Genomic DNA, 21,894 nt, shown 5'->3' with positions numbered 1-21,894 from the left:
CTGTACTGGGCTGCACAGCTTCCTTTTCGGGGCTCTTGGTGTTGGAGACCTCCTGCTTGGGCTCTGAAGGAGCTGGAGGGCTGCTGAGGTTTGCAGGGCTGGGGGCAGCTGGCTTGTTGCCCGCCGCCGCTTTGGAGGTCTCGGCCGCGTTAGCCACGGTGCTGGGGCTCAGCACTGCCCCTTGGGTGGACAGGACACTTGAAGACAAGTTATTAGTAGCTGGAGCAGAGCTTGGGGTATCGCTGAGATCAACAAGAGGGGCCACTTTGGGGGTGGAGGAAGGTGGTGGTGACGAGACCGAGGTGGTCGCTGCCCCTTTGGCTGGAGTGGCCTGGCCAGGAGACATGGAGTTTGAGTCAGGAGTGGCCGTGGCTGGAGGGGCAGTGCTGGAGGTCAGCGTGGTGGTCTCGCTGGTGGGGCTGTTCTGAGCAGTGGCAAAGGTTTCAGTGATAGTGTCAGAGTTAGTGGTGCCCGTGGTGACAGAAGGCAGCATGTCCTCCACGGCAGCCGCGGTGTCGGCAGGGTGCCTACAGAGGGGACAGGAGTAGAAGAGAAATAGAGACAATGAAGCCCATAAATGACAGCGAGGAAAGGGGAGCAGAGAGTGAGTGAGGAGGTGCTGCAGCAGCAGCAGGTGGTTACAACACAGACACGACATGGAGAGGGACTCAGAGGAGCAGAGACTTTCAGAGGTCGAACATGCAAAGGGCTGGTGGGATCAACGACGATGACCAGAAAGAGGAAAGAGCAAAGAGGACACGACCTGCAGGAATGGCTTGTTCACGCAGAGTTCTGCTTCAATCTGAGGCAAATGGAAACCTGTCAACTTGCAGAGACTCTTCTCTCTAAGCCTAACTTTCACAGAATCATCAAGGTCAGAAGAGACCTCTAAGATCATCGAGTCCAACTGTTAACTTGTCACTGCTGTAACCCCTAAACCATATCCAGATTTCCTCTCAGCCTCTTCCACCTGACCTGACGAGGAAACTCTCTGAGCCTGCAGCTCTCAGCCTGCAGTGCTGTCACCACACAACCTGGTCCCAGTGCAGGACCCCGAATTCAGCCCCTCATCCTGGCCCTTGCTGCCTGCAGTTTGCCTGGAGGCCTGCAAGGTCCTCACCAAGCCACACAGAGCACACCCCTTCTCTCACAACACACAGACTGAGGCCCCAGTTCAGCTCTCTGATGCAAGCAAAGCTTACAGGTAACTCAGAACAATCACATCTGCCATGGCTTGGCATCACCCAGAGCCCAACTCCTCTGCTGCTCTCCCCACTCATCCTGCCCTGCTTGAGCTCAGGCTCAAGGAGGTGGTGCCAGCTGGGGCTGCTTTTGCTCTGCATCCTTTGCAGACACGTGGACTTCATCTCCACACTGGTCTCTGCCAGCCCTTTCAGCAAACACTGCTTCACTCCCCTTTCCCTTCCAGAGCTGGAACTAGGAGTCATTGAGCCTTGAGGAAGAGAGGAGACACCTCCTCACCGGTACTTCAGAGGGAATGTGGAGGTTTTACCTTTCTTCCTCTCTTCCTGCCCTACACCATGTTCATGGGAGCAGGGATGAGGGCAGTGATGCCCCCGTGCTAGGACTGGCTAGTGCCAACATACTCTGGCTCAGTCAGCGGCGTCGTCTCGTTGGGCTCCGTGTGCTTCCCCCCGTCGTGGTTGGGGGTTCTCTCCTCCTCCGTCCTCACCTCCACGATGGGCTCCTTGGACTCATCCTTCCTGTAACAAGGGAATGGCATGGAGATTGGATCCCACTCCCACCACACATCCTCCTGCAAAGACACGCTGTGAACAGCCACAGTCAATCACAGAAACAAACTGAACACGGGTCAATTCATGCCACTCCTCCTTCACAGCACAGAGGAGCAGTGTGATGTCCAGCACTGAGATGTCCACCACTTGGCCCTGCTATTTGATGGCTACCAACAGGCATGACACAAAAACAGAGCAACAACTCGAGAAACCACCTTGGGAGTACAACACACAACCAGGATGGCCCCAGACCTTCCCAGCACCCATGAGAGAACCCCCAATGCCCTGAAACAGCTGCTTTGCTGGAGCTGTGAGAGGAGAGCAGAGAAGGGGCAGTGCAGGGCAGTACTCACGAGAAGGCAGCTTTGCCCTCCTCCATGTCCTTGCCCTTGGCCCCCGGGCCGGACTTGCCGCAGAGGTTGACGGCGATGCACATCAGCAATCCACACTTGTTCAGGAAGTAGCAGGTGACATCCACAGCTACCAGCAGCAGCACAAAGACAACCACCAGGATGCCTATGATGGCAGCAGTCCCCAGGCCTGAGGTAGGGCTAGTGCTGGCTTCAGAGGCCGAGAAGAGAAGAAGAGAAGAAGTTGTGGTTAGAAGTTGAGTTTTGGTTAGTTAGGGCTCGAATTTGGCTACTCTCAGGTTGCAACATGGGAAGCTTTACAGAGAGTTCATCCTCTCTCTAGCAGCTTTGTGATATGACCAGTGCTTTATCCTACAGACATGCAGGACAGTCTGCCCGAAAAGGTGGATTCAGGTGGACCTGAGAGGGCTTTTCCCATCTCTGCTGGGATAAAGCCTGGAAAGCAAAGTGCAGAAACATCTCCTGCTGTGGCTTACACCCAGCTGGGACTCTGCAGGGCTCCTCGACATCAAGGGTCCAGAGGGACTTTAGCAGGACTTGTCCTGGTGGGATACACAACACTGGGTGGTACCTGTAGGGTCTCACCCCTTTTGTGGTGAAACTGGAAGGAGCTAAACCCCTTCCTACAGCTCAGGTTAGATCCAGAACTGGAGAGGGATGAGCTGTTCATGGCTTATCCAGAGAGCTGAGCTCCCCAGTGAGTGCTCAGGGGTGTTTTGCACAGGTACAGACCATCCAGGAGCCTCCTGAGGAAGCAGGTGGTGGAGACAAGCAAACTGGCACTGCACTGGCCACAGCAGCTCCCTCCTCTCCACACCCAATCTCCACCATCATCCCCAGCCAGAGAATGGAAAGCAATACCTTGTTTTCTCCAGGAGACAAAGGGACAGCAGGTGAGAGGTGGTGCTGGTGGCCTGGGCAATGCCCTGTGTGGGGTTCCCACACAGTGCTAACTCCAGGGGAAGTAAGTGCCTTTAGCTTCCTACCTGCTTGGAAAGTGCTGAGGCTTCCTCAGAGACAGGGAGTGGATAAACATAGCAGTGAATCCTGCCAAAGCCTTTGATCACCACAAACCCACCAGGCACAGCCTTGAACACTGCCAGCTGCAGCTCCCCAGCCCCTTCCTAGCACAGCCTGAGCACAAGATGCTCTTTGTGGCCCTGGTTTTGCTCAGGGTACTTCTGGCCAAGCTGCTCATCTGCAGGCAGAGCACTTGGCTGGTGGCTCACACAGCTCAGCACCCATTGAGAGGTACCAAACGACTCAAAACCTGTTTGCTAATCTCAACCATCACATAATTCACCTCCCAGGATGGGACTGACCACACACCTGTGCCTCTGCCAGCTGATGATTCCTGAGACAGCTGAACAAGACCACCATGGGTGGCATCATCTGTGGGAGAATTTTGGGGGTTTCTTTCAATTTTAGTCATTTCTACTGCATTTTGCACTCTGCATGCCACAACCCCTCAACTCTTGGGATCCTGTCTTTGCAGAAACACCCAGCAAAGCTCCTCTTTCCCCTCAGCCCCTTTGACAGGTGAAAAGATCCTTCCCAGGGCTCACACAGTCAGCCATACCCTTTGCTTGCTTAAAAATAGGAGACAGAAAACATCCTTAGCATGAGGGAGATAAGTTGTTTCATTTGGTGACCCTGAGATGTATTAAGGAACACACACTCCAGTTTCTTTCTGCACCTGAGTGACTCTAACAGCCACTCTGAGGCATCTACTGGCCATGAGTCCCTTCCCTGCTGAGCACAACACTGTCCCCCAGCCCAGGCCCTGCAGCCTCTGCCTGAAAATTAAATGAATCAATCACTGTGCAGGGAGTGAGGAGGTCATGGGTTTTCCCTCTTCTAATGTGTTCAGGACCTTGTGTGAGCTGTTCAAGCATGAATATGTTCCTGTTCACATCAGCTCCTGGAGAAAAGGCTAAAGATTTGTCAAACTTCTCTTCCACATCACCTGTCTGGGAAGGAGCTCCTAAAAGGCACTAAGCATCCAGTCAAGATATTACAGGGTGATAGTTCCTTATCCCGGTCACCAGAGCTGGAGGGACACAAAATATTTCATCCTGGGACAGCTGGAATTTTCCCATGTGCTAGGAAACATCCTATGGAAAATTCCATTCCAAGGAGAGTCCTACTCTGCCTCCTCTCCCACAAGCCCTGTCAGCATCAGCTCTAAGCCCCTTCAAGTCAGGAATTATCTGTGGCATAAACCACACCAAGAGCCTTATCCCTTGCCCACACCTTGTCCCTTATCCCAGGTGATTGAGGGAAGGAGCACAGTCCTGGGGGAAGAATTAGGAAGATCAATCCCTGGACACTCAGTCAGTGTGAGCTCAGCCAGGATCATGGAGGGATAAACCAGGTCACTCTGCCCTGGCAGCAGAACAGCACATACAATAAAGGCACTTGGAGTGGAGGGGGAAGATTCTAAGGCTGGAAACAGAGGGAGAGTGAGCTCAGGCTAGGAATAACACATGGAATTGCACCCACAGGATGGCCGAGGACACTGAGCTTCCAGGAGTGACTGTGCTGTCCAGGAACTCCAGCACCAAGTGCTGCTGTACCTGGAGCACTGACTGCCCCTGAAACTTGGGAACCCACAGCACAAGGTGCCAAACCCACTGACCTCCACATTCCCAGAGACCCAATTCCTGCTCTGAGAGCCACAGAACAACTCTGTTCCCTGTGAACACCCAAAGGAAAACTCCTGAGCAGGCACAGCCTCCCCTGCTTGTTTCCCTCTCCCCCAAAGCCATTCTCTGCCCTGCTCTGCCCCAGGAGGAGGAGGAGGAGGAGGAGAGGAGAACCAGGGCAAATCTGCAGAGGAATGTCCTTGTTTCTGTGCTATTCTGGGCTCTTGTGTTTCAGACAACGAAAGTGGGCCAAGGTAATTGCTGCAATTTGCCTTTTCTAGGCTGGTAACAAAGCTCTGCAATTTTCAAGAGCTGTCAAACCTCTTCCACTACTTGTGGCTTTATAAATTCTAATCCATGGCACTAATTGAGATCCCAAACCTCAAACCTCTTCCACTACTTGTGGCTTTAGAAATTCTAATCCATGGCACGAATTGAGATCCCAAACCCTTCAGAGAAGAGCAGCAAGAAGAGTAATCTCACATGACCCCAGGAACTCGGAGGCTGTTGGTGCTGCATTTCTTCCTTCTCCCTCTACTCTCTACAGGAGTTTTGTTGTTGCTACAAAGTGCAGGAAGAATGGAGGATATGGCTCAGTTTTTCACAGACTGTCACACCTGGTTAAATCCAACTGATCTACAGATACTTTTAAGAACTCTTCACTCCATCCCAAAGCTGAATTCGTGTTGTATTTAACCAAACTAATATTTAGACATCCCTGAGGAGTTTGTTGGGACCTGAGACAATTCCAGGTACAAAAGAAATGTACAGATAAACAGTTAGAATCATAGAATTTAAGGGTTGGAATGGACCTTGCTGATCATCCACACCCTTGCCAACAGTCTCTCCATCCTTCCTGCAGCTCCTGCAGGTACAGTACAGCCCCACACCCTTCACTTCTCCAGGCAGAATGCAAAAAGCAAAGGGTGACACAAAAATTCTCTTCTCAGGAGTAAAGGAGGCAGTGGAAAACCACACCATGTCCACTACTGTGGTGACTCTTGCTGCACTTCAGTGACTCTAAGGTGTAAACCCCAAAGCTCTAACACATTTCCTATACTCCAAACCACTGGAAGTGAGAGGGGTTTTGAAAAGAAACAAATCCACAAGCTTTTGTGTGCAACACCTGCACAGAGTTTTCCTTTATAATTTAGATAGAAAAGCAGTTCACAAACCATCATGGACAAGGTCTGAATAAACACAGCAGAGACTTATGTGCAGAGCATAAAACACAGAGTTAGACACAGCTGAGGGCAGGTTTGGTCTGGCCCTATTAGAAGGTTGTTAGAAAGATTAATCCCATCCAACTGAGAAGATCCAAGACATTCTGTACAAACAATTCCATCCTTGGCAACCTCAGGCTCATTTGCAGAGAAAGAGAGACCCAGAGGGGACAGAACCCAATCTAGGAGAGCATCAGAGCCAAATGGATGTCCCATCACCAAGAGAACTCATGAGAGGCTCTGAGTTGGTTGTTGGCTTGGGTTTTGGGTGATTTCTGGTTGTTTTTTTTTGGGGGGGTGTTGTGGGTTTTTTGTAAGTAAGAAGAAAATAAAGTCAACTGAAATTTGTTCCAACAAAAGGCAACACTCAGAACTTGGTGACAGAGCTGAGTTCTACTGCACCAGTTTCCAGCATGGATCAGTCCTGCCTAGTGGTGCCACATGCAGTTACCCAGAGTGTTATTCAGGATCAGTAGTGGTGATTTAGCTGTTTAGGGATCCAAGCTGAGCTGGTCTGTTAGGATGAAAGGGAAGGGATCTCTAGGGAGCAGATCACAGCAGTGGGAACCTGGGAATGTTAGCCAAACATCCAGTGGAGCTGGTGAGCTCAGGGCTGGCTCAGCTCCTCTCAGCCAGGAGACACTCAGGGGCCAAGGGAGTCAACCCAAGGGTTCAAGCTCAGAAAGGAGGAAACAGAAATCTCTTCAGTGCAATTCCCACCGAGGTTTGCAGCCCAAGCAGCACAGCAGGAAAACCTTCAGGTGGCCAGAAATGTGCATCCAAGGCCAAAGCCCCAGAGGCAACCAGAGGGAGGCACTGACACATCTTCTGGCTCTGCTCTGGCCTGTGGGCTCAGCTCCACAGGCCTTTAGCCAGTGCTGAGCAGCACCACAGGGGAGACAGGGGAAACAGGACCTTAAAGGCTTTCACCTTCCTTTGATGAAAACAGCAAACAACACCAAAAAAAAAAATAAATCTTTCTTTACATCCATTAAAAAGGGCAAATTCATTACCAGTAACAAAACCATGTTAAAGAGGAAAAAAAAACTCCGCTTAAACCTTTTCTTTTTTCCTTGTTACAAAATACTTTCAAATTCAACATTGTGAAATGTTCTGTGTTTTTCTTTATTTTATTTTTTTTTCTTTCTCTCTGATCTGCCATGATCCTCTGAAGCAAAGTTATCTGCTCTCAGCCCTTGGTGGCACCTAGGCCTTTTCCAGGCCCTTTCCAAGCAAATATTGCTTTATTTGTTGCTTTTAAGTTTCTAACAGAGCAAAAGCAGAGTCACTGCAGAGAGAAGCAATGAGACAAAGGAGGACGACGTTGATGGACTTCCCAAGGTCGCTGCAGGTGCCAGACAATGGTTCCCAGGAGGGGAAATGTGGTTTAAAACAAATTTGGTGCATGTGGCAAGCGTGGATGTGTCCGGGAGGTCCAGGGTGACATGGATGAGCACAGACAGAGGAGGAGAGGAGTGAGGGCAGGAGGGAGAGGGGAGGGAAGAAAGGAGGAGGAAGAAAAAAAGAAAGAAAGAGAGAGAGAGAGAGAAAGAGAGAGAAAAAAAATAGATAAAAAAAATTAGGTCATAAATATAGAAAAATCATAAGAATCAAAGGTTTATTTAATCTCTAAATTAAAATGGGTCAGGGAGAGCATCAGCACAGTCACAAAGGTCAAAGCTGCAGAGCAGGGCCAAGCAGAGCTGCTGGGGCACGAGCAGATGGGTTAGAACCCGAAGGACACAGCGAGACACAGGAGATGGTTAGCTGGGACAGAGAGGACAACACTGCCTCACACTGCAGCGAGGGAAGAGGAGCTGCTGTGCAGCACAAACACTGCCTGCCCAGGCCCTCCCCAAAGCCTCGTGCACCTGGAGAGCAGAGCCAGGGACTAAGCCCTGAGGAGCACCACAGGGCTCAGGACACACACCTGACTTTGCCTTTCAGCTCCAGCTGCTTGTGAACTGCTCCAATGCCATCAGGACTGGAAAGAACACCCTCAGCCCTGCAGCCACTGTAGGACACTGAGCAGGGGATGTAACCAAGGACTCTACACAACACACACACGTTTGGCCTGCAGGAAGCTCCTGCCTGTTGCCATCAAGCAATGCCATGTCAGAGGCTCTGACTTCCCCTGTGCAGCTCATCGGGGAGACAAAACTGAATGCCATGAGAACAACAAGAGATGCTGAAGGAAAGGAACATACAGAGTCTCTTCCCTACTGCAGTTTGCCACATTCACCTTCACTCCCACAGAGCCTGTGGCTGCTGGGCAGGAAAACCCAACCTGCCCCTGGGAACATGTTCCTCAAGGGTATTAGTTCGGGGAACCAAAGGGGCTGGAAACACACTGCAAGGCCAAAACGACAAAACCCCTAGAGAAAGAGCCACAAACGCAGCAGAAATGTCACTGCACAAGGCTCCACCTGCCCTGAACCACAGCATGGGCTGAGGACCAGCTGATCCAGCTGTTGGCTCAGTCCTGCAGCACATCTGACTCCCCAGACTGCTTTTCCAAGTGTTTCTGACATTGCCAAGTGCAATATCTGAGTACAGCCTCAAATCCTGGTCCCTCCTATGCTTCCCACCAGACTAAGTGAGGAATAACTTCAGAGAGGCCTGAGAAGTTTCCCCTGTGATGACCAACTGGGCTCTCCCCCTTGTTTTCAGAGGGTCCCTGCCCATGTCACTGCTGAATTTCAGGGGCTCAGTGTCACCTCCCATTGCCATGGACTACAGTGAGAACACTGTGCTCCAAAGGCAGCAGCATTCCCAAACTTTGCTGTTTCCCCTGTGCAGGACCTCCCACCTGCCCCAGGTAGCTTTGCTGTCCCACTGGACATGTCACCAAGGCTAGAAGAAAACATCAGCACACGGAACCGACAGTGGCTGCACACAGAGAGCTGTGGTGGGACAAAAATCCTGAGCAGTGCTTGTAACCTGCCCTGGGACACACAGCCCAGGGCAAAGGAACCACTTGCTGCTGCCTCCAGCCTGGGCACTCGGCTGTGCAGCTCTGAACTGACCTCAAGGCACTCTGTGCCCAACCACCCTCACCCTCTCCTGCCACACCAGGCACAGTTGTCCTTCAAATGTGTGAGGGAGTAAGTATTAGAGCTGCTGAAATGAGAATCAGAGAGTGAGTAGCTTGATGAGTTACTGAGGCTCCTTCCACCCAAAACTCCAGCCTTGTTCAACCCCCCCGGGCTCTCTATCCCCACTTCCCTCCTCCCTACCAAACACACTTCCCAAGCCCAAGCCAACTAGGTCACTCATTTGTATGCTCAACGACCTTCTCTGCCCTAACCAAGGGGATTTCAGCACTGGCACTGCACAGGGGTTCAGCTCCTGCCTTCAGCACGGAGGGAGTGGGAGCAGGGGCAAAGCAAGGCAGAGACTGAAGAAAACTCTCCAGTTGTTCTGAAGAGAAGCCATGAGACTGAGTTAGTCTAGAAGACAGAATGAAACCAAATCACTCCCTGCAGTATGGACTGTCAGCACCAGCCGTGGCATGACCACACTTTGCCCTGGCTGTGCAGTGAGGACTGACTGACTCACCACACTAAAGCTCATCCATCTCTTTCACCATCAGAACTCTGATGCACAGGTAGCCCAGCACTTTCCTCCTCAGGTTTTGGTTGGTTTGTGTGGGTTTTCCCCACTCCTTTTTCCCTCTGAATGTCCACATGTAGGAAAGAAACACTAATGGTCCTGCCCACACCTCACAGCTCAGTCTGTCCATCCCAGCTGGGAGTTCTGCTGGGCTTTGTGGCATTTGTGCCTAGACCTCACTGTTTCAGGACACTGAGCAGTACAGACTGTCTTAAACCAGAGCTTCCAGCAGCATCCTAATGCTCTTGAGCTGTTTTTCCTGTTGCCCTCCCCAAGACCCAACCAGTGCTTTAGATATTACAGTCACTTGATCATTTCACCTCCATTTCACTTCGTATCAGAGCAATATTTCCACCACCTCCTTTCCAAGTGCTAGCAAACTCCTCATGCCTTTATTCCTCCAAAGGCTGAGCTGGATGGCCAAAGAAGCAGGAAGCAAGCCCAAAGCAGATTTGGGAGGGAAATCTGCCTTGTGAAAAGCATTTCCCCACGGATCTGAAGGGTCTCTCTGGGTTTAGAATGGGATTGTCACTTTCTGAGTCCAGAAAGTGTTCTCTACCCACTGCTTTTCCCCTCTGGCACTCCTGCCACCCTGCCCCAAGCAGCCAACCCTCCTGCACACAGTGAGAAGGCTTTGTCAGGAAGCTTTCCTACCAGCACTGCTGCTGTACATACTGTAACAGCTCTACAGGTATGTACATGGCCAGAACTGAGCCTGGGATGGGGAACCAACCGTGGTGATGGCTTGAAGCAAGCGAGTTGTCAGGGTTACTCAGGCACATTAAAGGATGCAGCACTGTGGCATTAATTGGAAGCAGAGACCAATGGTAAAGCTGTGCAGCTGTACCTGGGATGACAGTGGGCTGAGCAGAGGTCCTGAAGGCATAGTGAGCTGGTTTGGACTTCCCTTGCTGGTTCTCGGCGATCACATAGACCTCATAGTCTGCGTTCCAGTCCAGGGACTTGAGCATGACGTGGTCACTGCCAGAGGGGAGTCTGATCTCTGGTTTCCACTCCGAGGAATGCTTCTGCAGGGCAGGGGGAAACACAGCACAATGTCAGTCCTGCCTGGGGAGCACTGCGAGGCCTCACCCACACCAGCTCACACTCCTCAGCATCTGTGTCTCATCAGCACACACACACAGCTCCCAGGGGGTCAGGGGATGGTGCCAGGCTCAAGCTGCACCAGGGAAGGTTTAGGTTACACATTAGGAAGAATTTCTTCATGGAAAGGTGGTTAGACACTGGATGTGCTTTCCAGGGAGGTGGTGCAGTCACCATCCCTGGAGGGGTTTGAGGACAGACTGGAGGTGACTCTCAGTGCCATGGGCTGGTGGACAAGGTGGTGTTAGGTCACAGGTGGGACTTGATGATCTCAGAGGTCTCTTCCAACCTGACTGATTCTATAACTGATTCTCTCCATGAGGAAGAGCTTTCCATGGAGGTGGCAGAGCACTGGGACAGGTGCCCAGGGAGGATGTGGATTATCCCTCTCTGGAAGACATTCCAAACCCACCTGGAGAAGAGGTACCAAAGCAGCCTCTTTCCTGCTCAGAATCTTGTCCTCTGCATCACCACACCTGAAGAAAACCCCTCAGTTCCTCCTCTCATTTTTGCTGTCCCATTAATCTACTTTCAGAGGGCAAAAGCTGTGACTTCTGCACACCTCTGCCCTGCAAAGCACTCCAAGAGTGTTTGTGCATATCTCAGCACCTCAAATTTAACTCATGTGAGGGACAGATTTACCTCAGCCCAGGTGTGGCCTGATTCACCACCACCACTGCATTGTGGGTATGGGACAGGCTGTGCCAGTCATACTTACAGCTTTGTATTTGATCAGGTAATGCCTAATTGGGGAGCCACCATCATCCTGCTTGATAACATTCACTTTGATAGAGTTTCCATCTTCTCCTATGTGCCCTTCCAGCTTGGGAGCGCTGGGTTCCCCTGCAACAATGGTGCATGGGTGTTTAGTTGGGAAAAAAACTCAGCAGGGAAAAAATACTCATCAGAAGCAGCAAAACACTTCATCACACTGAGCTCTGCCAGGGCAGCACTTCCACCCTGCCCCAGGCACAACTGTGTGTCTGGGGCACAAATATCTGCCACACACGACTACTCCTGGAGTTTGGGAGTTAATTCACTGACACAAATCCCCACTTCTGTGTGTGCTGGAAGGGAGTCAGAGGCTAAGTGACAAAGATCCAACCCTCCCCCAAGATGTCCTAGAGCAATGATCATTTCCTCACTGGTTTGGTTGGAGAAACTGATGTGAAACACCTGGAAAACGCCAAGAACGTGGCAAAGAGGTTTTCCTGGGAGATGTGGATGGAAAGAGCAGCACTGCAAAGGGACACTGTGCCCCTCACACACCCCTGTGTCTGCACTTTGGAGCCTCTTTAGGTTCTAGAGCTGCTGGACCAGAGACACACCTGAAATGAGTGTGGAAACCCAGAGCAGAATCCCACAGCTCATCTCTGAGCTGTGCTAGGGACTGTGGCAGTGAGAGCAGCTGGAGAGAACCAGCCCCTTCACTCATCTTAACAACCACTTCTGAGAGAAAAAAGCTGTTCCTTCCCAATTTTCAGCCCTGCCAGCAGCAGCAAATGGAAATGTCAGCAGCTCCTGCAGGGCTCCCTATCTACAGCCTCAGCCCAGCACCCAGAGCTGCTCCAGCTCCTTCCTAAACTGCACACACAATGTTCCCCAGCCCAGTCCAGCACCTCCTTCCTGCTCTAACACTGCCAACACAGCCAGAGCCACACACTGGCTGATTCCCTACTCACATCCTCTCTCCCTCCTGGCACTGGAGAACACTGGCATTCCCAACCTCTCCATAGGTTTGAGCACACCCACTGCTTCCAGAGCAGCTGCAGGTGGCAATGGCAGCAAACTCCTGGGCTGAATTCACTGCTCTCAGCTCCCAACTCTTACAGTGTTTTATCTAACAGTCAAAGTGGCTGAATGTTACACAGCAAAAGGTTAAACCCTTCTGTTTAACCAGTTATGCATCTCTGATGCACTTGGGAAGTATTAATATCCCTTTCTATGTATCCAGGCAGTATTTCTGAGGGGTGAACAGCTCAATTACAGGCACCTTATATCCAGAGAATCCAAGGCTCATCCTGAGCTGTTCACCTTCAGCCCCAAACACCCACCCAGGTTTGCAGTGCTGAGCACACTCCTGACTGTTCTCCCTCCAGCTCTGCTCAGACACCTCTGCCTCCCCTGCAGTCCCACCTGGCTCTGCACCAGGAGCTCTCCTGCACACACACTCCCAGATATGCCAAGGTGGGGTGAAACACAGGTCAGAAACGATCCAGGGCTGGATGGATCCCAAAGAGAACACCACCAAAACTCTGCAGCAATGACACCTGTGACCTGAGAGCCTCAACTTAAGCAAATGAGAACAGAACCAAATGCTGAAGGAACATTTGTGGCTTCTCACAGCTCAGCCTGCTGCACAGCACTGAAAGTGAAAGGGAAAAATAAACCAGGAATTGCACTGAGATCAACCCAAAATTCTCAGTCCTAATCTGTTCTGTCTGGATTTGTGTTCAGCTGCTCATGGAGAACATATGAACTTCTGACTGACCAGAGAAAGGTTCAGCTTCCAATGCCTTTCAAAAGCTCATTGGCAATGTGAAGCCTTTCCCTCTCCCCTTCCCTCCAAAGGAAGAATCTGAGCACATTTCCTTTCTCAAACAGCAATGGGAAAACTGCAAGACCTGAACTGAACCAGGAATTAGGATGAATTCCATTTCCCTGCACACTGTGACAAGCTCCAACACACAACTTACAGTCCCTGGGCACACAGATGTGAGACACAAACACTTGTGTTTCCCAGCACAGCAACTTCTCTCAGGGATGCAAAGAGGCAAAGCTCCTTTGCTCCAGGTTATCCTTTGTTTTCCAAATCCTGAATCCCCTGACAAGGCTCCCAGGTGGAGCTGGACACTGCAGAGCTGGATTCCATCCCCTGGCAGGTGATGCCCCTGCAGGGACCTCTGGTGTGGTCTGAGGCAGCTCTGAGCAGGAGCAGCTGTCCCTGTGCTGCTCTGGATGAGCAGCAGAGCCTCACCTGGGCACACCCAGCACCAGGTTAACCAAGCTATTGGATTTGCTCTTTCCTCCACCCTAAAAGACAAACATCACCACAAGTTACTGGTTTGGCTAGGATGTGGTTTGAGCTGAAGAAGCTGTTGTGCAGTAACTGAGTATTCACCAAGGATGAGACAGCCCAGAAGCAAATGTCTGGTTCTGTTGTTCTTCCCCCAAGAATGAGCTCCCAGGAGCAAACAGCAGCTCGTGGCAACTTAATCAGGGTGGACACTGAAGCACTTGGCACTGCTGAGACCTTTCTGAGCAGCAATGCTCAGCTCTTGGGAGAGGTGAGGAATGGCTTCACTGCCAACTGGTCAGCACCAAATCCTGGTCCTCTGCCCCATCCTCATCCCAGAGAAATCACCAATAACAAGCAAAGAGACCCTGAGGTGCTAAGGGAACACTGTACTTACAGAGTTTGACCTTCCATCCAACACAGGGTAGGTTTTTCCAGTGATTGAGCACCAAAACTAACAGGAACATCCCATGATGCTCATTTTTGAGTTCCAATGTCAGAGAAGCTGCTGCACACACAGCCATTCCCACAACCACCTGCTCTGAGGAAACTTCACTTGGAATTAGCTACTTTCTGGCTCCTGATTCCTTCCTCCCCCAAGAGCTAAACTCACTCCTGCTCTAGGAAACATTCAACAGGAGAGCCCTGCCCCTCCCGAGGGCTGAAAGCAGGGGTGGAGCAGTGTGAGCCCTGCAGAGTGTGCTCCAGAAACACGTGGCATTTCACTCCCCTTGGGCAGGGGTGATCCAGAACAGGCTGCAAAATTAAAATGGGTTAGTGTGTCAAACAGAGGAGGAAGAAGTTTAGTGGGAAAAGTTTAGTCCAGCAGAATCAGCAACCCTATAATGAGTGAAGATGTCAGTAGCTGAAGAGAGAAGGTTGTCATCAGCAGGTTAGAGAAGAGACTCATGCTCACAGACATGCATCCTCCCTACAGCACGGGGGCTGCAAAGCAAAAGAGCATTACAGAGGGTGCTCCATGCCTGGGGGGTCCCATTTACACCGAGCTGACAGGACACATTGCAGAAATCTGCCCCTTCCACACATCCCAGAGGTCTTTTCCAGCCTCACTCACTCTGCAGAACGTTGGGACCCTTCAGCAATCTCCCTGTGCTGCTGCTGCTGCTTGGCTTATGGAGGACAAACAGCTCCACACACACCAGACTTGCTCTGTACGGTCATTTTACAGACATCTCTGTGCTTAAACCCCAGTGAGCTGCAGGGGGAAGGATTCAGCCTGAGCCCAGTTCAAGCTTCACCCACAGGAGATCCCTCAGCAAAAATCATGCAAACAGGTGCTTTGGCTGTGGGAGAAGCCAAGAGTTGTGCCTTCCTTTTCCAGCAATGAGTTTAACCTCCAGGAGGGAAGCAGCTGGTGCTTTGCTCTGGTGGGAGCACAGGGCAGGCCCTGCATGAGGTCCTGTCTGGGCACACATCTCTGTGCAGCTCAGACACCTCCTCCTCGGGCTGCAGATGGAACTCACTATCAATGTGACCAACTGCTCATGCACCAAGGACCGTGCAGGCTGCCAGAGCCTGAGCCCGAGTGTGACCAACTGCTCATGCACCAAGGACTGTGCAGGCTGCCAGAGCCTGAGCCCTCCCTGCCAGCTCCACCCGAGCTGCCAGGGCACCTGAGGACAGAGCTCTGAGCCATTACACTTCCCAATTATTCTCCCTGGCTCCTGCTGAGCCATTAGCACCAATAATCACCAATAATCTGCTGCAGGGAGGCAGTGAATGTTTCCTGCTCTCCCCTCTCTGTTTAGTTTGCATTCAGTGCTCTCAGGGCCTGATGCTCCTGTGATGCAGTTGGATTTCAGAACCTAACTGGGTTCATTACCTGGTTTTCAGAGCAGCAGGAGTGGCTGCAGCTGGGCTGGGAAGTTCAAGTGGGGAGGGAAGAGGATGTGAAAAAGCAGCACAAACTTTTCCCCAGTCCCAGGGCACTGAGTGTGTGCTGAGCCCAGAAGTGACACAGTGCAGGGGAGAGACCTTTTCTCTGCTCCCATCCAATGTGTTCCTTCTGCCCCCTGGGAAAGCAGCTCCAGTTGGTTACCAGACACTGCAGCACTTCATGCTGAGCTGAAATCCTTGCCCAGCTGGCAGCAAGGAGAGATCCTGCATCCTCTCTCTGTGCCCAGAGCATCCAACTGCTGCTGCTGACAATTCCTGCCACCCAGGAAGGAGGGAACAGCTGATTTCTGCAATCTTTGGCCATCATGTAAACAGGACTGGACTGTGACCCACAGAGTCACAAACAAACACCAGGGAGAGTGTCCACGAGTGGGAAACACACGGAGAAGGAAGAGGGTGGGAGGCTGCAGAATGCACACAGGAGAAGCAAACAACAGTCAAAATAAGGAACAAAACCAGAAGAACATGCAAAAACGAGACAACCAAGTCCTCAACCCTCCTGGCTGTCACCCAGGGAGGGGAGAGAGCAGAACCCCAGAGGGTTCTCTGTGCATGCAGTGATGTGGGAAGGTTACTGGTGTTAGTTTCCCTGGCAAACCCCAGCTAACTCCTGTCCTGGGGGTGCTCCAAGGCAATAAGGTGATTCCAGAACTCACAGACTGCAAAAAGCCAATTGCTCCCAGGTTTTCACAGGTCCTGGTTTAGCTGGGGAAGCAGAAAAGCAGGAGTTCCCCTCCCTCCCCCCTTCAACTATGCAGAGTATTCCGTGAAGGTGTAAAAATCCCAGTGTTGCAGGAATTGTTTTCACTACCAAACACTTGACCTGGACACTGAGTCCAGCCCCATGAGGGTCAGTCATTTGCTCCTGCACTTGATGGAGATCAGCAGCTCCTGGCACAGGAGTTCAGTACATCCTGCAGGCTCTGGGACAGTGGAGGAACGAGAGGTTCTGGTGAGGAAGGTGCAGCAGGACCTGTGAAGTCTAACTGCAGCAGGAACTCTGGGTGTGCTGGGACACACTATTTTACACAGTATTCACTATCTGGCAGAATATATACTGCACACAGTAGACACATAGCTCCACATCTACTGTGGGGTGTGTGTATATGTGTGGTATTTTAGAGTGTATCTCCCATTCTAGCTATGGGTAAGTTTTACTCACAATCAAAACACTTATTTCTCCCATCCTGATGCAAAATCCTTCCCAATGACTCAAAGATTCCTTTAGAAGGCTACTAAACATGCATAGTGTTAATGTGTGTCTATATATCTCTAAGTGTATATTATGTAGGGTAAAAATGCTGCTAAAACAAGAGGAGAAGGTGTTCCCTGGGTATATAGGGAAAAAATGCTGCTAAAACAAGAGGAGAAGGTGTTCCCTGGGTATATAGGGTTCAAATGCTGCCAAAACAAGAGGAGAAGGTGTTCCCTGGGTATATAGGGTTCAAATGCTGCCAAAACAAGAGGAGAAGGTGTTCCCTGGGTATATAGGGTTCAAATGCTGCCAAAACAAGAGGAGAAGGTGTTCCCTGGGTATATAGGGTTCAAATGCTGCCAAAACAAGAGGAGAAGGTGTTCCCTGGGTATATAGGGTTCAAATGCTGCCAAAACAAGAGGAGAAGGTGTTCCCTGGGTATATAGGGTTCAAATGCTGCCAAAACAAGAGGAGAAGGTGTTCCCTGGGTATATAGGGTTCAAATGCTGCCAAAACAAGAGGAGAAGGTGTTCCCTGGGTATATAGGGTTCAAATGCTGCCAAAACAAGAGGAGAAGGTGTTCCCTGGGTATATAGGGTTCAAATGCTGCCAAAACAAGAGGAGAAGGTGTTCCCTGGGTATATAGGGTTCAAATGCTGCCAAAACAAGAGGAGAAGGTGTTCCCTGGGTATATAGGGTTCAAATGCTGCCAAAACAAGAGGAGAAGGTGTTCCCTGGGTATATAGGGTTCAAATGCTGCCAAAACAAGAGGAGAAGGTGTTCCCTGGGTATATAGGGTTCAAATGCTGCCAAAACAAGAGGAGAAGGTGTTCCCTGGGTATATAGGGTTCAAATGCTGCCAAAACAAGAGGAGAAGGTGTTCCCTGGGTATATAGGGTTCAAATGCTGCCAAAACAAGAGGAGAAGGTGTTCCCTGGGTCTGATCCTCCACCAGCTCCAGCTCTGGGGTTGGTACCCAGAGAGGCACAAGGGCTTTGGCCATCAGTGTTGATGTGCTGAGTGTTCCAGAACCATCCTAGGCTGGACCTAGAAGCAGGACTAGAGTGAAGCAGCAAATGATTGAGCCACATGATTTCTGTCTGGGTTTTGGTTTTCCCTCCAAGTGTTTTCCAGCTCAGTGCAGCAGCTTGGAGTTGAGTCCTTCACATGCAGACAGTGATGAGCAAACTTCTCCTACAGGCTCGTGGTTTGGAGTGATGGAATTTGGAGCTCCCTGGCCAGTGACCAGAGGGGAATCCTCACCCCAAGCTAGGCAACCAGTCAGAACAAAGTGTTTTACCTTCTGTTCACCAGCGAGGACGACATCAGCAGCACCATGCAAGCCACATGACAAACCACATGATAGGCACATGATTTTGGTTGAAAGGAAAGTGGAGGAGGTCACATGGAAAATACAAAAAAATTAAAAAACTGATGTAAACAATGGGCAAGGGAAAAAAAATCAACAACAGAATTACAGAGTAAATAAACCAGGAGCAAACTCAAACCAGGCATTGTATCTCAGGAGCACTGGGGACACAGCCAAACCCTGCAAAACAAGAGTGTTAAAGCACACAAGGAACACACTGAGTGATGACCTGGGGTTAGGCACAGCTGTGCTGCTGCTCACTGACACTGAGCCACAGGACAACAGGGACAGAGCTACTGCAGAGGGTGTGCCAGGGCTGCTGGAGAATCCACAGGACTGCTGGGAAGAAAAGGGAGTGTTGTTATTGTTGGGGCACAAACAGCCCCAGCAGGACCAACCCTGGGGCTCCCACTGACGTGTCCTCCCCCTGCAGAAACAAACGTCTTCCTAAACAACAACAGAGAGAAAAACCTGCTCTGTGTGAGCATTCCCAAGGACAGATTCCCACCAAGGAGCTGCAGCCAGAGCTGGTTGGGGTGAGAGTGACCCTAGCCCTGACCCAGCCAGGCTGGGGCTCAGCCTGGGCATGGCTCTGTGTGTGCAAGGGGTTTGTGGCACTGAGGGGAGGTGTGAAGTGCTCTGGAAAGCAGTTCCAAGGCTGGCACGAGGCAGGCAGCAGCTGCAGGGAGAGATGAAGGAGTGAGCAGAGTGGGGAATGGAGAGCACCAGTTGTCAGGCTGGAGCACAGCACTGAGTCCATGCTCTGCTTCCCTCCCTGCATTACCAGCTACTCCCTAACTTGCATTTCTCACGCTCCTTCCCCTGTCTCATCTTAATGAGGCTCCTTCCCAGTGCTCTGGCACTGCCCTGCTCATTTGATGGATAGAGAATTAAACCCTTAATCTTTTGGGTGCTTGTCTCTGACAAGATTAAGGACATACCATTACCAGGGAAAAACTGATGGTGCAAAATGTAAAATCCATTTGTTACAGCTAAGCTTGCAATCCATTCTCTGCAGCTATAAACAGACTCCCAGACCTCTGGGTGCAGGAGGGAAGTTTAAGAGTGGCTGTGAGACTGCCTGGAAAGGCAATCAGTGTCTTCTGCTCATGAGGAAACATCTCCAAATCTCCTGTAAGCTTAATGTAGCATGAGACTTCCAAACAGGCAAAGGAGGAGTTGCCTTTCAGATCATGAGACAAAGCTTGAGTTAAAGGGCAAAATTAGCAGCTCAAATCTCATAGACTGGTTTGGCTTGGAAGGACCTTAAAGCTCAGCCAGTTCCACCCCTTGCCAGAGCTCCTTGGGATGCCCAGAGCACCTCGTACCCAAGAATGAATATAACAGACTTTATAGAAAACCCACTCAGCTTTCCACCTGCTCTTTCTCAGTGTCCTCCACCTCCCTCACCCTGCAAACTCAACCTCTTGGCTTGTACCTAGCAAACATGACAGAAGATCCTATAGGTTCTAGAAAATCAGGAGACCAGATGGAAGAAACATTCCAATTAGTACCTCAGCTGAAAGCAAATGCTCCTTTCCAAGTGAGCCCAAACACTGCAAAGGCACAAGAGATCCCACAGTGGAGAGAGCTGCAAGAAAAGCTCCATCACTGCCACTGGCACCCAACTATTTACTGGAGCAGCCTGAGAGGATTGAGCCCAAGGAGATACATGTTCCCAAATCTTCCATGGCTATACACATCTCCCACATGTTACTGATCACATCAAGGCAAACACTAAACTGTGTGAGGAAACTCTCTCCAGCTTCATTAGGTTGCTATCCCTGACTTCCTGCTGCCACACAGCAGCTCTAAATTCCTAACTGCTCCTGGTTTCATTCACTGAACCACTGGGGTTAGGGGAGGGTGAAACACGAGCTCATTCAGCAGCAGCAGCAGCAATAATTAAAGGATGCAAAGCTCTCAGAGCATCTGCCCCGAGCCACTGCCCTTTCTGCTGCTGGATGTCTCATACTCCTGTGCTGCAGAACAACTCAGCATACAAATGTGGCTCCTCCTGGCAGAAATTTGGGCTAGACACAAATGAGAGCTCAGATCTGCTTCTGGGCAGGAGAATAACCTGAGCTCAAATGTAGGTGAAAATGGAAACTTTTACCCTTAAAAACCCCAACATTCCTACACACACACAACCTCCTGCCCCAAGCAAAAAAAACACTGTGGAACATGTTTAGCATGAACTACCTCTTGTATCACTTCTGGGTAACGACTCTTTGTAAGGAACAACATGTTCTGCAGAACATTAACCCAACTCTGAGCCCACACTAGGACAGCCACAACGGAGTCTGTGCCCTCTGAGGGAGCAAGTGCCACCACTTGGCCCTTAGTCCTCTCCACCCCAACCTCCAGGGCTGGTGAAAGGTTCTCTCCAGCAGCACAGACCCACAAACACTCGAGGGCACCAGCTGTGGTTTGGCACGTGGGTCCCTGAGCAACACTGCCAGGAGGAACACACTGATGACCACTGGCAGACAAAGGACATTTCATGCCCTCTGTAAGACCATATAAGTTGCCAGGCAGAAAGGCAAATTCATTCCTGGGCCTAGCTGTGCTGTCCTCTCCCTCCACCCCAAACCCACCACATACTCCATGCTTTTAGTATGTGCCATGAGGAACCATCTCTGACCCAGCCCAGGGAAGCACAGAGATCTCCTGCTCTGACACTCACACAGACACAGACACTGGATTATTACACAGCACGAGAAAAGCATTTGGCTCTGTAGAAATGATTAGTTGTTCAAGTCACACAGATGCACCAGGTCAACCTAAGTCTTCCTCAAGGGTTTTTCTTCTTCTCCCATGACTTTGTGGTAAATATTTGCTTGGCTTTCCCAGTGTCATGTCCTACTGGTAGGGTCTAAAATCCAACACGTGTCACCCACTCAGTGCCAGGCAGGTGTAAACTGAACCCTGAGCACGTTCCAAAACGGATGTTTCAAAACACAGTTATTTTAGGTACAAATCAACCAATGCAAGTTTTAGCTGGTTTTCCTTGCACTGCTCAGATCCAGTGGCACTGGGAATAGCCTCCTACCCAGAAAGGAACTGGGCAAGAACTCAGGAAATCAAAACCCATTTCCCAGTTCAGACAGGGATTCCTTGGGAAGCCTTAGACCTGTCCTAAGGCAAGGAGGGCACTGGGGGTAAGGGGGGCAATGTTCCCTCTGCCCTCTAAGATATTCCTGCTCCTCCTTTTCATCTCCTTTCAGCATCCAACACCCATAGCTTCAATGTATAAACTGTATAGATATAACTGTATAACACAATAGTTTTAACTGCATCTCCCTATATCCAGGGAAAACAGAGCAAGACAGGTGAGGAGAGGATTTACTCCACATCCCTCTGACACTAAAATCACTAATGGGAAACGTGACAGGAAAACATTCCTTTTGGAAGTACTAAGTTATAGTTACTTTTTCCTCTTTCTCTCCCTCTCTGTGCTGCTCCTAACCCTTTTATTCCCACATTCAGCTCATGCTTGGCAGGGTGATGGGAAGAGGAGGAAGAGTGGCCCATGCAGGATCTTCACATGCTCACCACCACACACCAGTGCCAGACTGTGGGTTAGCAGACATGAAATAATGCAATGTAGCCCTGGAATTCCCTGGACAAAGGGCTCCAGCACCACAAGCAGCACTCCAGAGCAAGGGCAGCAGTTCCAGCTACT

The 21,894-nt window shown here is 50.6% G+C and overlaps 1 protein-coding gene across 1 annotated transcript in view; it reads right to left on the bottom strand.

The window, feature by feature from the left end:
• Positions 1 to 21,894, bottom strand: part of NCAM1 (neural cell adhesion molecule 1) — a gene marked incomplete at its 5' end in the record, with an annotated part of 45,168 nt that overhangs the window by 2,500 nt on the left and 20,774 nt on the right. Inside the window, 6 exons of the mRNA XM_009084742.1 lie at positions 7 to 527; positions 1,608 to 1,724; positions 2,111 to 2,318; positions 10,456 to 10,636; positions 11,431 to 11,555; positions 18,141 to 18,143. Coding sequence (XP_009082990.1) covers positions 7 to 527; positions 1,608 to 1,724; positions 2,111 to 2,318; positions 10,456 to 10,636; positions 11,431 to 11,555; positions 18,141 to 18,143 — 1,155 coding nt within the window. The remainder of the gene's footprint in view (positions 1 to 6; positions 528 to 1,607; positions 1,725 to 2,110; positions 2,319 to 10,455; positions 10,637 to 11,430; positions 11,556 to 18,140; positions 18,144 to 21,894) is intronic.

This window comes from Acanthisitta chloris, unplaced genomic scaffold (genome assembly GCF_000695815.1).
Source record: "Acanthisitta chloris isolate BGI_N310 unplaced genomic scaffold, ASM69581v1 scaffold4781, whole genome shotgun sequence".
NCBI classification, from domain to species: Eukaryota; Metazoa; Chordata; class Aves; order Passeriformes; family Acanthisittidae; genus Acanthisitta; species Acanthisitta chloris.
This window is presented reverse-complemented; position numbering and strand designations above follow the sequence as displayed.